Source organism: Barbus barbus (genome assembly GCF_936440315.1).
Source record: "Barbus barbus genome assembly, chromosome: 26".
NCBI lineage: Eukaryota > Metazoa > Chordata > Actinopteri > Cypriniformes > Cyprinidae > Barbus > Barbus barbus.
In genome coordinates, this window is record NC_136754.1 from 29,626,370 (window position 1) to 29,641,651 (window position 15,282).

Sequence of the window (15,282 nt, forward strand, 5' to 3'; positions counted from 1 at the left end):
TCATATAATCCTGATTATGTGAAGAAAGCCGCCTCTCAAGCAGGTTTGTGCTTACAGAGCTGTTGCTATGACAACGATGCTGAGCTGAGCTCTGAAGATGAAACGGTCCAATTCAGTTCACTGGGTCAAAGCTTGACCAGCTAACCCCAGACGACTCGGTTCAAGAGAACAACCATGCATGTGTTCTTGATTTTCTTGATGTTTATATGTCATTTAATTAGTCCATTTAATCATATATTTATTTGTCATACGTTTTCATAGACAATTTTCCTTGGTCTTGCAAAGCTTGCTATTGTTCTTCAATATTATGATCGCGCAGTTTGACGGGATTATTGCCTTTACGAGTGAGATAAAAGCAAATGCTTCCATCCCTACTGAAGATAAAGAAAACACTCAGCTAAAAGCTGGTTGATTGGTTTTAGGGGGGTTTTGACCCCTTTGTTTAGCTGGTGAGGCTGAACACAATGACTTCAAGGTTTCACGGGAAGATGGTGGGAGGATCTCGGTACATTTTTGTTGGCCATCAGAGCATCAAACTTTTACCTCTTTTATTTTATACAGGTTTAGCCCCTCATATTAACTACTCATTCAGTTAATGACTTTCATGACCGATTCATGATTAATAAAGCCATTTTAAAACGTTTAAAATGTTTTAAAATGAAATCTCTCAATAGGTTTAATTTGAGTTTATATCTCACAATTCTGAGAAGAAAAATTAACTCGTCATTCTCTCTTTTGAGCTTATATCCCACACTTCTGGCTTGTTTTCCCCCTAAATAGCGAGAATGGACAATCTCGCTATTATTGAGTTAAATCGAGTTATAAAGTCTGAAATACGAGATATAAAGTTGCATTTATGGGAAAAAAAGAATTGTGAGAAAATAGGTAACATTAAATGTAAAATGTTATAGGTTTAAATAGCTGAACTGTAGGGCAAATATAATATGTTTCCTATGAGCTGCATGTGTGAATATGATGTAGACCAATTGTTTAAATCAAATTTCTGCTTTAAAAGTAGAGTAATCATAGCAGGTTTCATTTATTAGTCTTTTCCGTTTAAACGTCTGCGTTTAGCTTCAAATGGCGTTTTTGATGACAGCATTCAGTAAAAACGATTTGCATTCTGATTCTGACATCCAAAGGCACAGCAATACATTTTATCTCTTATTCCGTGGATTTTTCCTGTTTCACTCCACTTGTTACCGTGTGTTTCTGCCACCTCAATGCATGCACAGCTACGAGTGACGTAACTGATGTCTACATGACACTGGTCTATAGACGGTTTCAACAGCAATAACATAATGCGCTTGTGTGGCCCAAACTTAACTTCAGGTGGACTTCCACAATGAATCAATAACAACAGCAAAGTCCCTCTAGAGTAGATTATTTCTGATAACAAGCAAAATATGTAAAATTAGATGGGTTTATTGAAAATGCAAATTCATTCTCTGCCAGCAGGAGGCGCTTTTGTAGTTCAGAAACACTGCTTTATCAGGCATTAAAGATGCAAGATGAAATAAAAATGACATCGAAAATTTTCTAAAGACAGACCGTTTGCTTCAGAGATACAGTGATATAAAAACACTTGTGCTGCGTTTTGATTTTGAATCGTGCTGTTATCACGTTTATTCAAGCAAGTCAAAGCCTTTTGGAAAATCTATTTGAGGCGGTCAGTTTTGATATTGTGGCAGGTGAACACAAATAAATAATACATTTAAACTGGGTGACCATATGTCCTCTTTTCCCCGGACATGTCCTCTTCTTGGACCTAAAAAAATGTCTAAATCGCCCCAAAATGTCCGGGATTCGGCTTTTGCTTTCAACAGTCACCATTCAATGTGTGTGTTTTTGTGTTAAAGCCCTGCATGCTGTTTTCTTAATCCCTTACTGACCATTACTGCCTGCTACCGCAAACATTTTAGTAATTTTTGCACATCAGCGAGCCGCTATCAATATGTATGTGTGCCAAATCCTTATTTTTTGCACGGAATCGGGCTGATTTTAAACCCCCTGGGTTAAAAGTTTGAAATATTGCATAAATTACATTTGACTGAAATGCTTGTATTGAAACGTTTTGCAATCTATGATAAAACTGCGGTAGATGTTAAGTTTTATGAAGCCTTTTAGCTGTGTCTACAATCAATCTACATATCAGTGACTGTAAAATATGTATGTTAGGTATGGAAATGACATTTTGAGTTTTGATATTTGGGATATGGTCATTGCGCTACTTTGGGGGCTACTTTAACCCCCAGCATTGATACTACGTTTGAAAGCACTGATAAAAACATTAATAATAGTGACCAGAAGCAAAATTAAAAATGTTGGACATTTTTTATTTTTATTACCGTATGTTGGGTGATCTTTTAAAAGCGGTGTGGAGTATAACATATTTTAGTGCATATGTCCGCTTCGCCTTTCTTACATCATCTTTAATATGTCGTCTACACACAAGTTCGGGGAGCGTCCGGCCTTGAACCCGCAGGACGCGTCTGAGCCGCATGATTTAGGGAGTTTGAAGTTGAATGGGTTTGTGCCAGAACATCCCACCTGCTGGCCGCCGGGACTACAGACGCTCTCATCAGATGGCAGTTTTGGTGTTTGTAATGCAGAGCGGCTCAACAGACGTCTCCATCACAAGTATCCCTCCCGACGAAACTGTTCCTGCAAGATATCCTTGTACTCATCAAAGCCTCCGTCCACACGGTGAACTCGCCCGGCCTCGCAAACCCAGAGCTCCTTACAAACTATCCGGATCAGGCGCTCGTCGTGGGACACCAGAACCACTCCGCCCTGACAGAGAAAACAATTTATCAATTACAGTCAAACCAAAAATTATTCAGACACCAGATATCATTTTTTTTATTAGTGGGTGCAGGACACTATAGTTCATTTATGTAAGCGAGGATAGCAAAATAAAGTAAACTGTGAGGTATTATACCCAAAAATTCTTCTTATAGTGGACTACCAGTAAAACGGACCAAACATTATTCAGACACTTTGACCTGACCAGGTTTTGCTTAAGTGTTTTTTTTCTTTAATTGCTAATGCAACCTTTTTACACCACAGCCTGAACAAAATGAAGCATTGCTTGGTAACTGGTTGAGCTAAATTGGTATTATCTAATTGTGTTCTTACATTTAACAGCTGACAGCTATTCAACCGAATTCATTACATACCTTTCTATCAGTTATCTGATATTATTGAGATTCATTTTTTCTGACACTTAACTTTGAGTTCATGTCATTTTTTATCACCATTTTCTAAACTATAGCGAATAAACTGTGACAATGTGAGAAATGTTGAATGTGTCTGAATAAATTTTGGTTTGACTGTATATGATGGAGAAGCTTCGACTAATCCTGTAAACACATCAGAGCGCATTATATTTGCTGAGGGCAACGGGAGAAGATTCTGCTCTTACTTTGAAGTTGTTGAGGGCTTTTGCCAAGGCTTCAATCGTCTCCATGTCCAGATGATTCGTCGGCTCATCCAGAATGTAGAAGTTGGGGCTATAAACGAAAGACAGATTTGTTAACATCTGTCAAAACGAGGGTCAGGATGTTTAAATGAGGTTTAGAAGGTGCAAATGAGGGTCATTCAGAAGGTCAGCCTGTGAAAATGAATGAATGAGGGTTAGAGGCAGGAGTATTACAGTTAATTGAAGCTAAAACATACAAAAAAATAAATAAATTGGAGGCTAAATCTGTCACTCCACTCATATAGACCGTTCCCGACTGGGTTTAAGTGTAAGTCGACATGCAAAGCATTTTTTTTACTTACACAACAACAAAAAAACATATACACACACATATATACATATATATATATATATATATATATATATATATATTAAATCTATATGTTTAAGTAATGATTTAAAAATTAAATCATTACTTAAACGTTAATTGACAATAAAATATTAAAAACATGTTTTATTTCAGTTTAGTTCAGTTAGAGTGTGTGTGTATATATATATATATATATATATATATATATATATATATATATATATATATATATATATATATATATTTAAATAATTTAAATTGCAACAATTAAGCATCAAGCAAATTAAACATATTAATGAACAAAAATGATAGTTGCATGATACGATACTAAAAGAAAACTAGTTAGATGCAGCAGGAGCGAAAGCTTGACTCCATGAGAGTGTGTTGATGTTTGTTTTACCAGGGCATGGTCATCTGAGCGAAAGCCACGCGACTCTTCTGTCCTCCTGACAGACTCGCCACCGGCCGCGTGGCCAGTTCCCCCGTGATGCCATACCGGCCCAGCTGATGACGGTACTCCTCCTCTGTTTGACCTGATGCATAAAAACAGCAGTGTTCAGATAAACCTACTTCAGATTAGCAGTAGTAGTTAGTTTTATTGCCATGTCAGCATCTATGGCTTCCTTAATATTGGACAGAACATTCAAACAGAAATAAATAAGATTTATTATAAATACATTTGAGAAATACTATGCTTCAGACCATAAAACAGCCGTGCATTTAACTTCCATAATGTGTCATATTAGAGAAGCTGAATATTCAAGAGCAAGCATTGTAGGGGGAGTTAAATGACACTGTATTAGTTATTATTTTCTTCATCCAAAATAAGGTTAGAGACATTAAGAAATGTTCTGGGTCCAAATACTAATTTCACGTCGACTTCAAATGTGTCGGTCACAGATGATGTGACATAAGCAACAAAGACCTAGAACAACCGGTCAGCATCTCAGTGTGTGGGACTCTAATATCTTCATTAATGAACAAGACTTGAGTGATCAGAAGGGTCTCTGTAGGGGTCAGCGATGTAATCCTGATGATTTCTGATGAGAATGTAAAGTGCCAATTTGAGGCAGTACCAGGAAATCTCTTCAGCAGCAGTTCTATTGAGCAGACGTTCAGGTCCAGCTGATCCACGTGATGCTGACTGAAATAACCGATCTTCAAGTTTCTGTTTGAAAAGACAAAGACAGAAGTAAGAGACAGACAGACAGAGAGGGTCTAGTGTCTTCAGCGTGAGAGTGAGGCTCACCTGTGAGCGTATCTGGTACCGTTGACAGGCGTCAGCTCTCCCATCAGCAGCTTCAGTGCGGTGGATTTACCAGCCCCATTCTCACCCACCTACAGCCAGACACATACAACCAATGAATGAGTGCAAAACAAAACAAGAAACCCTACTGTATCACATGACACATGGATTTCTAAGGCCTCGAAATGTTCAACATGATCAAAACTTTGCTGTTAAACCAGTCACACACACAATATCCTTCTGATTGATAGTTTAGAGGGTTCTCGATCAGCATTGGGCTGCATTGCATTATATGTTTGGATCATTTCGATCTCATCTTACTAAGACATGTTATTGGAAGTATAGAGTGGCGACTGATATTTAGATCGTTTTATGTCAGTATCTGCTGTACTGTTATAAATATCTCATTGATTTACATTACAAGCATCAGAATTTCATCATCAGCATCTGCAGCAAACTCATATTTTTGCTCAATTTGAGTTTTCCTCCATATTCTCATTATATCAGACTATATGAGCCAAAAAAGCGTGACATATTAAATATGATACTCAACAATAAAAATTTTTTTTCATAGATTTTTTTTTTATACATGTGACCCTGGAGCACAGAAGCAGTCTGAAGTCGCTGGGGTAGATTTAAAGCAATAGCCAACAATACATAGTATGGGTCAAAATTATCCATTTTTCTTTTATGCCAAAAATCATTAGGATATTAAGTAAAGATCATGTTCCATGAAGATATTTTGTACATTTCCTACTGTAAATATATCAAAACTTAATTTTTGATTAGTAATATGCATTGCTAAGAACTTCATTTGGACAACTTTAAAGGAGTATATTTTGATTTATTTTTTTTGCTCCCTCAGATTCCAGATTTTCAGAAATTGTCTGATCCTAAAACCATACATCAATGGAAAGTTTATTTATTCAGCTTTCAGATGATGTATGAATCTCAATTTGAAAAAATTTACCCTTATGACTGCTTTTGTGGTCCATGGTCACATATTTTGTCTAAAGTTTCAATAAACTGTTCCATTAAACAAAAAACAAAAGGGATTTTTCTGATTACTATGGCAGCAAATGTCAGATCTGCTATTGCAAATACATACGATGCAGATGCGAGACTCCAGATCAGCCGAGACGCTGAGGCCGTTGAAGAGCATCTGGTCAGGCATGTAGCCGAACTCCACCTCATCCAGCTGCAGGATCGGAGGAGACAGCTTCTCAAAGTTATCCGGAAAACTGTGGGGAGATCAGAACAAAACTCACTTTCACTTCTGTTACACAAATACACGGGAAGACGGAGCAGAACTGACCGTAGGATGGCTTCAGTCTCCTTGACTATGGGCTTGAGTTCAGGCCTGTGAGACACACACACACACGGTGAGCCTGCAGCGAGTGTGTGTTTGATCAATAATAAACGCGTGTTAGTGACGTCACACTTACAGTTTCTCCAGCAGCTTGAGTTTGCTCTGCACTTGAGCGGCTCTGTTGGCGTTATACCTGAACCGGTCGATGAACACCTGAGAGAGACGCAACATTAACAGAACGTTTTCAATGGATATGAATGCAATTTTAATTTTTTGTATATTGAGAAAATATTGTGCAAGGAAGTGCTTTTTCAATTCTGGTGAATCAGCATCAGTCGATAAAAAACCCACATTGATCAGCTACTGCTCACAATATTACTGATACAAGCAGACATGTACAATGCATTCAGAAATTATTTAGATCCCTTCAGTTTTCTTTCTTTCAAGTGTTATGTTGCAGCTAGGGCTTTTACTTTATTTTAGTGTGAAAACCAAATCCTCCGTCTGCCATCATTTCCTCAATATTTGCGTCATTTTTGCTCGTGCTGACGCGGCGAGTATAAACCCGTCTCTACACTGAAAGCACCTCTCTTCACGTGATCAGTCAAATCTGAGTCCTGCTACAATGTGCCGAGGCTCTGAAGCTCGGAGCAGCGCAGACCATGCACTCGCACAAATGCGACCAAATTTTGACTCGCACATTGTCAGAAAATTGTCGCAAATTTTGGTCGCAGTCTAGTGTGGTTGATATGCTCTGGTACCTGTATATGTTCTCTGTACTGTAACTGAGCTTCATATTCTCTATGCTGGTTCTTCAGTCGGTCTTCTTTCGTCTTGATGAAGTTCTCGTAATCTCCGCGGTAACTCTCCAGCCGCTGAGAGTGCAGGTGTATGATGTCTGTCACCACCGCATTCAAGAAGTTACGATCGTGAGACACCACGAGGATGGTGGACTGCCACGTCTAGAGAAATAGAAGTACAATTACTACAAAACTTTTCTTACCATAGTCTTACTATATTAATGAGATTTTGGCCCTTGAAACATGTTGTTCCTATATTCATTTGCATTTATAATGGCTAAATGCCATAGCTTCAGCAATTAAAGCAAACTAGTGAACTCCCTGAAAAACACTTACTTGTAAATAGTTTTCCAGCCACAGAATGGCTCTTACGTCCAACATGTTTGTGGGCTCTGAAAAGAAGTGATGAATAAAAAAGCAGTGATGTAACTACATCAATATTTAACGCTGAGTAGCAATATTACCACCATACTAAGAGTACATTTCACTCACCATCAAGTAACAGCAGATCAGGCCTAAAAAAATAACAAAAGAAAAAAAAAAATCACTAAAGCAGTACTGATTAGTTACTTTTAAAACTACACTATATTATAATATTTTTTTTTAAATATGATAATAGTATAATAATATTATTTGCAATAAAAGTGCATACTCATTTATCAACGTTATAATGCCAATTATTTTAAATTCTGAATAAACTTACCGTGCAAACAGGGCTCTTGCTAAAGCTAACCTCATCCTCCAGCCTCCAGAAAACTCCCTACAATAAACACACACATCAATAACCACTGCAGAAATTTATAAATCAGCCAATATTACTATTTACTGAAGAGATGAGGACCAGATTATTATAAGCAAGTAACCATTATTGCATGGCTCGGACTCACTTGGTTGTTTGCTGTTGCATTTTGGCTGAAAAGCCTAAACCAGCAAGAATGACAGATGCTCTGAAAGAGTGGAAAACAATATAAATAAATATTGTATTATCTTTTCATTAGACTGTTTGACTACGCTTACATTGCCTAACTTCAAATACTACATACGAATATAAAACTATTGTGAAAACTATATTGAAGTCTGATCTACTAATCTAAGAAAACTGTGTAAAATGAGCTTACACCTGTCTGAAAAATACACATTAATTATAATTTATTTTATAATACACACAAATCGTTTTCTGCTCACCTGGCTGGTGCTTTATCTGCTTCGATTTCTTCCAGCTTAGCATAAATTTCCGAAAGACGAACACTTTCTAACCCATCCGCACTGAAAGATTGAAGACAGAAACAGGAGTAGATACAATGACAACTGCAAATACATTTATCACATGCAAGATGTTTCTTTACATGAGCTCTGTTCTGTAAAAATGATCAGGTGGTTAAAATTAACACCTGTTTGCCGTTTAAATACCAAAACGGTGCAGCTGCTAAATTAATCTGTTTATATTTTGCTTGAGAAATGTGTCTCTGCATCAGTGTCTCAGCAATGGATGCTCTGCAGTGAATGGGTGCCGTCAGAATGAGAGTCCAAACAGCTGATAAAAACATCACAATAATGGACACATATTTTGGCCAGAAATGATGGTTTAAAGTTAAAAACGTTTGATGGATATTTTTCCAACAAACACGCTTCCTTTGCTTCACAAGACATTATGGATGCACATGAATTAACAGAGATCTATTTCTTATTGTATTACCTCTAATATCAAGGCATAATGTCCAATTTAACACATCCTCTGTGGCGGCGCAGAAACCATGACACCAAATGGGCTGATGACAAAATTTGCCAAGTTCAATTGCCTATAAAAAAAGACTGGTACTGTATTATGTGTTTAAAATGTGGCTTTCATTAGGGCAGTATGCAATATTTCAAGGCCTTAGGTCTCTTTTTAATGGTTTCTCGTGCGCACATAAAAGTCTGCATGTGTTTTATTTTTGCAAAAGTCCCTGAGGCTATTTAATATGGTGCTAAGAATATTATGAGAAGAAACCCAAAATGCTTATAACCTGCATTTTGCATAATAAAAAAAGTGCATATTTGACAATCACTAAAGAATCTGCCAATGGACTTAAATCAAATTCTATACTTTTCCAAACCCCGTAGGAACCCTGTTATCAGCTGTTTGGACTCTCATTCTGACGGCACCCATTCACTGCCATTGATCAGCAAGTGATGCAATGCTACATTTCTCCAAATCTGATGAAGAAACAAACTCATCTACATCTCGGAAGGACTGAGGGTGAGTGCATTTTCAGAAACTTTTCATTCCTGTGTGAACTATTCCTATACGAGGTTAAAAACAGCAAAACATCCAGCACATGACACTACATGATAGGTTAGTGTCTGATGGGCTGCAGGTGACGTACGTTCCATTGGCGATGTGTGCATTGAGAGTGCGCTCCTCCTTCAGCAGCTCCTCTCGAACCGTGTCGCTCTCTAGAACGCTCTGCAGAGCCACGGTGTCGTCTCCGGCCACCTCCTGCTCCACGTGCAGAATGGAGATGTGCAAAGGGACGCGTAAGCTGCGACTCGCCAACATCTTCAACAGAGTGGTCTTACCGAGCCCATTACGCCCAATGAGACCGTAGCGCCTGCCGCTGGCCAGAGACAGTTCAGTGCCCTGCAGCAGACACCTGCGAACCAACAAAAAAACACGCTCTGAATACACTTATGTTTTAAAATACTTATCTAGTAATACAGCTATTAAAGCAATAAAGTCACAAGATGATAAGACACACCAATATTCGTTCATCAATTAGTCTAACTGCATGATACTTATGGTTGGCAAGCAATGTAGCAACTTTATTCATCCTGCATTAATATAAAATTCTATTATGATAGAAAGCATTAATTATTGCCATTTTACAGTGACTTTAAACGCGGCTCACTAATGAGAAATTAGAATTGGACCAATCGTTTCCTGATTCACTTTAAGTCATATTGTTGAGTTGAATGTGAGTTTGCAGTCTGATTAAACTAGTACTGCTAATTGAGCTCATTTTAAAAAGTTTCAAGAATCGATATGGTCTCAATATCTATTATACAACCCAGTTAGTGGTAAGAATCAGTCTGATGAATCCTTCCCTGAATTAACTCACTGAATCAGTTAAGTGTCATTACTTTTACTGTCGTGTGTCTCAAAACAAAGCCAGTTTTGTGTACTTCAGGTTCACAATGTCTGAAAAATCAGTATGTAGTAATTGTTTTACATTTCTGAAGTCAATTTAGTTTGGATCTAATACAACTCATACAGATCAAAAACATTTTCAGAAGGTATTGACTCATTTTTGTGTTTAGTTTAGTAGCCAGTGTTTCTGATGATCATCAGTGATTTCTCACCTCTCCCCAAAAGACACGTCAAAATTCTCAATGCGGATGTCGTAACTGCGATTCTTCCCAGATGAGTCGACACGATTTTCTTTCTTACTGCTCGCCTGACTGGCCGAGGCCTCCTCCAAAACCCTTCAAACACATCCACATACAGAACAGCATCAGATATAAAGATATTACTCATCAGATCTCCACAAAATCAACATCATTAGTCGGCTGATTGCATTAAATCATTCTAACATGAAAACCTCAAGTGGGAGAAAAACAGCTCCTAATTCTCCCAGCAGTCAGGACCTTCATTAACAGATCTCAGTACTCACAGTGGAGACGGTGAGGATTTCTGTGAGTCTTTCTCGTTTCTGCGGTCATGTTTGGCTTTCAGTTTGGCTTCAGCTTTCTCTAGTTTCTTGGCATCCACAGTCTAATAAACAGAAGAGGTTAATAAAGATAAAGGTCCTGGACACAGTAATCAAAGTTGTACAGGCAGATAAGAAGATCTTACTGTACTGGGATTCCTCTTCATCATCCAGATACCATGAACATCGTTAGCCGTTGATGCTGAAAGAGCAGAAACATCTGAGACACTGAAGAACAGTGAGGTATTTTGAACTGCACTAGAAACTTTAACATCATTTTCTATGCAGAGATATGGAAGCCCGCTTCCGCCACTGAATAAAAAATAAAAAAAGGTTACTGTGACTTTTTCTTTCTCAAGTCTGACTTTTTTTCTCAATTGACTCAATTTTGAGGGGGGAAAAGACTAATATGTTCTCAGAATTGCAAGTTTATATCTCACAATTCTGAGGAAAAAAGAGATTTAATCTCGCAATTGTGAGAACAAAAGTCAGATTTGTGAGAAAAAAAAGTATTTTATACTTTTTTACCTTTTCTATTTTCTATTCAGTGGCGGAACCGGGCTTCCATACATAGATGATCATCAGGCATTTACACTGAAGTTTTATTCAGATGTTTGGAGACACAGGAGAAATGGTTGTGTATTTCTGCCAAAACCTGAATCCATTACCAGTATGACTTATGCCATCTAGCTGTTGTGCATCATCACTGAAAGCATTAAAAGAAGTATAATAAATCAAATGAACACATTATGTGTGGTCTCACCGGTGTCAGCAGACACTTGGGATAACTGCACTGGAGCCTCCAGCAGCATCTGCTGCTGACCAGAGTCACATCTAGTCCTGAGAACAACAAACAGAGCACAAACATTCACATTCACAAACGCTTTTACACAGACAGAGAAAGTGAAATTAATGGGAGTATATGACTAGAAGCATTACTACAAAAAACAAACATCTATGTGTTGAAACGGCTAGTAATAAAATGTGACATTCTGTAGTTTTGTCTCATATTCATCTTTTAATCATATTTGCAAATTTCTTGATCCCACAGCCAACAGAGCGATTTTGTCTTTACTGTTCCAATACTTATGGAGGGGACTGTGTGTGTGTGTGTGTGTGTGTGTGTGTGTGTGTGTGTGTGTGTGTGTGTGTGTGTATATATTCAATTATTTGAAAAAAATACTAAACATTGACAGAAGTTACCTAAACAAACATTCATATTTATAACTTCTGAGCATCAAATCTAGAACACTTCAGCCATTACTGTCATAACATGATTTTGACCTGATGTATTTTTCACTAGATGGCAGCACAGTGCTTGAGAGGTAATGACGTGTACCACTATAAACATATCAGTTAATTAAATATTGTGCCATATGGGGAATTTGTAAAGTTCTTCTCATGCATTGTTTGTCATGATTATGATTCCTGGGTCAACGCAGACATGGTCTCTTTCCTCAAAGATCCTGCATACTTCAGATATACATCTCAACTTTGTCATCTAATGCTCTGTTTGTTCATAAACTGCTTCCTAACTTTAATTTCTCAACTTAAACTAAAATATAAGAACAACAGAAATGTGTTCTTAACGTAAATGTGTGCTGAAACGTAACAAAAGTAAACTGAAAAGTATTAAAAACAAATTTGAAAAAGCTTATATAAATTATAACGTCTGTACTGATAACACAGGCCACATAATATCTAATACCATAGAAAACGGTTTCTTCTTCAGTCATTTTAAAAATAACAAATGTTACAATTATTTAAAAACTGGAGCAGAGGAAGGATCATTTCTCATCAGTTACCTTGTGTGCTGCTTTAATTTATGGCACACGCAGAAACATGTCCTCTCACAAGACTATTATATGATACACTATGCTATTTATTCTCTGATAATTTGAGCCTGTATCACTTTCCAGCTGTTAGTCTATGTTTGGAGCTGGAAAGCAGACAGCAGGTTAACAAACATTTAGAAAAAGCTGAAATAAAGACGAGTGCGAGTGTGAAGAAACAGATGCCATGCTCATTAACTCTCAGAGCTGAGGAAAATATTATATTACAGTCAAATGAGAGAAAGCTGATTATGTGTTTCTAAACAAATACTAATCAGAAATAATGTCAGATATTAAGATAATGTCTGATAAATGTATTACCCCTTTGTAGAGATTATTTTTATCACCAGATTACCCCCCCCACACACACACACACACACACAAACACAAACTTGCGCATGTTATATATATATATATATGGCCTACCGTTCATTCTATATTCATTTAGCAAACTGGACACTAAAACAATACAGATGGCTTATCATCATCAGACACTCTTCATTATCGTCTGTTTCCATGCACAGCATGAACATCATAAACAGATTTGAGTAGGATCACTTACAGCTTGAGTGTGTTGAACATCTGGAAGCAGATTTTTCGGATGTCGTCTTCATTCTTGTCACCGACCTCTTGCAGAACGTCGCCGATGGCATCAAACACTTCCTCTCCATCCTCGAAATCTGAGCCGCCGCAGCCCAACACGCCTGCAGGGTAACACACACACACACACACACCTGTGCCACATGATCTCTATACAGCAATTACAGCTAAAGAACAAGGCTATACAAAGATGATTTACTCCAGACATATGTGACCCTGGACCACAAAACCAGTCATAAGGCTCAATTGTTAAAAATTGAGATTTATGCATCATCTGAAGGCTGAATAAATATGGTTTGTTAGGACACGACAATATTTGTCTGAGATACAACTATTTGAAAATCTGGAATCTGAGGGTGCAAAAAAATCTAAATATTGAGAAAATCTCCTTTAAAGTTGTTCAAATTAAGTTCTTAGCAATGCATATTACTAATCAAAAATGAAGTTTTAATATATTTACAGTAGGAAATTTACAAAATATCTTCATGGAACATGATCTTTACTTATATTCTAATGATTTTTAGCATAAAAGAAAAATGGATAATTTTGACCCATTCAATGTATTGTTGGTTATTGCTACAATATACCTGTGCTACTGATGACTGCTTTTGTGCTCCAGGGACACATATTACATTTCTAGGGTATTTCATATCTTTACCAACATGCAGATATGCACATGAAAACATTCAAGTATTACAATACTTTTATTTGTATTTTTACTATAAAAATATGGTTTGGTTTTAATTTACCCACTCTGGCCATTAAATACAAATACATGCATTTTTAAATAAATAAATACTTAGACAACAAATCTATAAAATCGATAGTACAATTAATTAAGACAACACTTTTTAATAAATCTGGATATAAATATTAAAAAACATAATTACAAAGGAGCAAGTGTCCCCAGAATACCAATATCCTCCCAAAGTGTCTTATTGTGTTTCACTTTAAGGTCACACTGCTTCACAAAATACGTCTTTATTGCTTGTCATGTTGCTATAAAGAAGAAGCAAAATAGGACTTATTCGTGCATGCCACTGTTTCATATCACAACTAATGACTTTTACAGTTTAATTCCTGTAAATGACCACCCAGATCTCATATAAAGGACCCCATCAGTTGACTATAGTTAATATCACGCATTCATTAACTAAGTGTTGTAAATACTATAATATACACAGTATAACGCACTTTACTATAGTATGGTTCAAAAACACTATAGTATTAACTATACATTACTATGGTATTTTTTCACGTGGGATATGCAGTCATTTAAGTTGATAAATCAATCTGCACTTTGTAAATGTTGTTAGATTAATTTATGATTTTAGGTCATAACAGCAAGATTGTAATGTCTGGTTGCATTTGTTTACTTTTGTTGATATTATTTCATCTTTCTGAATGACATAACCTATCAATCACGTGCTCTACCTTTAACTGTTGGGTTATTGCTCGTTTAATAATTGTGACATATTATATAATATTAATGAGGAGACATCATCTGACAGGAACTCCTCCGATTCATATGACAGTCTGTTCAGCAGCACTACTTTATATAACAGCGCACATACGGTGTAGCATAGGCATATTAATGTGACATATATGTACAGTACCAGTGATATAATCGAAGAGTTCGGAGTCGATCAGAGGAAACTCGTTCTTCAGTATCTCTACATACGCCGCCATCATTCACACACACCGGGCCGGACTCACTGCGCATGCGCGGCGGCGCACAAATAACACGTGCTCGACGCCGCATCAGAAAGCTTTAAACAGATGTATCTTGAGCTAAAACTCTTTTGATTTGAGTGACTAAATCGCTTAATTATATTTATTTCTTTCAATGTAGCCTCTGTGATTGGTACGTTCTTTTACATCTTAATAAACACACCTAGAAAGTTCAATAGCATGACTGTTAAAACATATAGCTCTGTCAAAGATGACACCCAGGTTTCTTATGTCACTGCGATCAGAGAATGCTAAACCCTCCATAACCTGTAATATTATCAGGGGCA

General features: G+C 37.1%; 1 protein-coding gene across 1 annotated transcript; it reads right to left on the bottom strand.

The window, feature by feature from the left end:
* Window positions 1–1,016: 1,016 nt before the first annotated feature.
* On the bottom strand, window positions 1,017–14,978 carry LOC306846170 (ATP-binding cassette sub-family F member 3-like). Its single transcript, XM_079379315.1, has 21 exons — window positions 14,881–14,978; window positions 13,227–13,368; window positions 11,596–11,672; window positions 10,979–11,034; window positions 10,797–10,897; window positions 10,486–10,608; window positions 9,513–9,779; window positions 8,332–8,412; window positions 8,034–8,093; window positions 7,850–7,906; window positions 7,639–7,661; window positions 7,483–7,538; window positions 7,108–7,308; window positions 6,483–6,559; window positions 6,353–6,397; window positions 6,146–6,278; window positions 5,041–5,129; window positions 4,868–4,959; window positions 4,192–4,324; window positions 3,425–3,512; window positions 1,017–2,793 (listed from the first exon to the last, which is right to left on the bottom strand). The coding sequence occupies exons 1-21, from the start codon at window positions 14,954–14,956 to the stop codon at window positions 2,635–2,637; spliced, it is 2,136 nt and encodes a 711-aa protein (XP_079235441.1). The 5' UTR covers window positions 14,957–14,978; the 3' UTR covers window positions 1,017–2,634.
* Window positions 14,979–15,282: the final 304 nt, after the last annotated feature.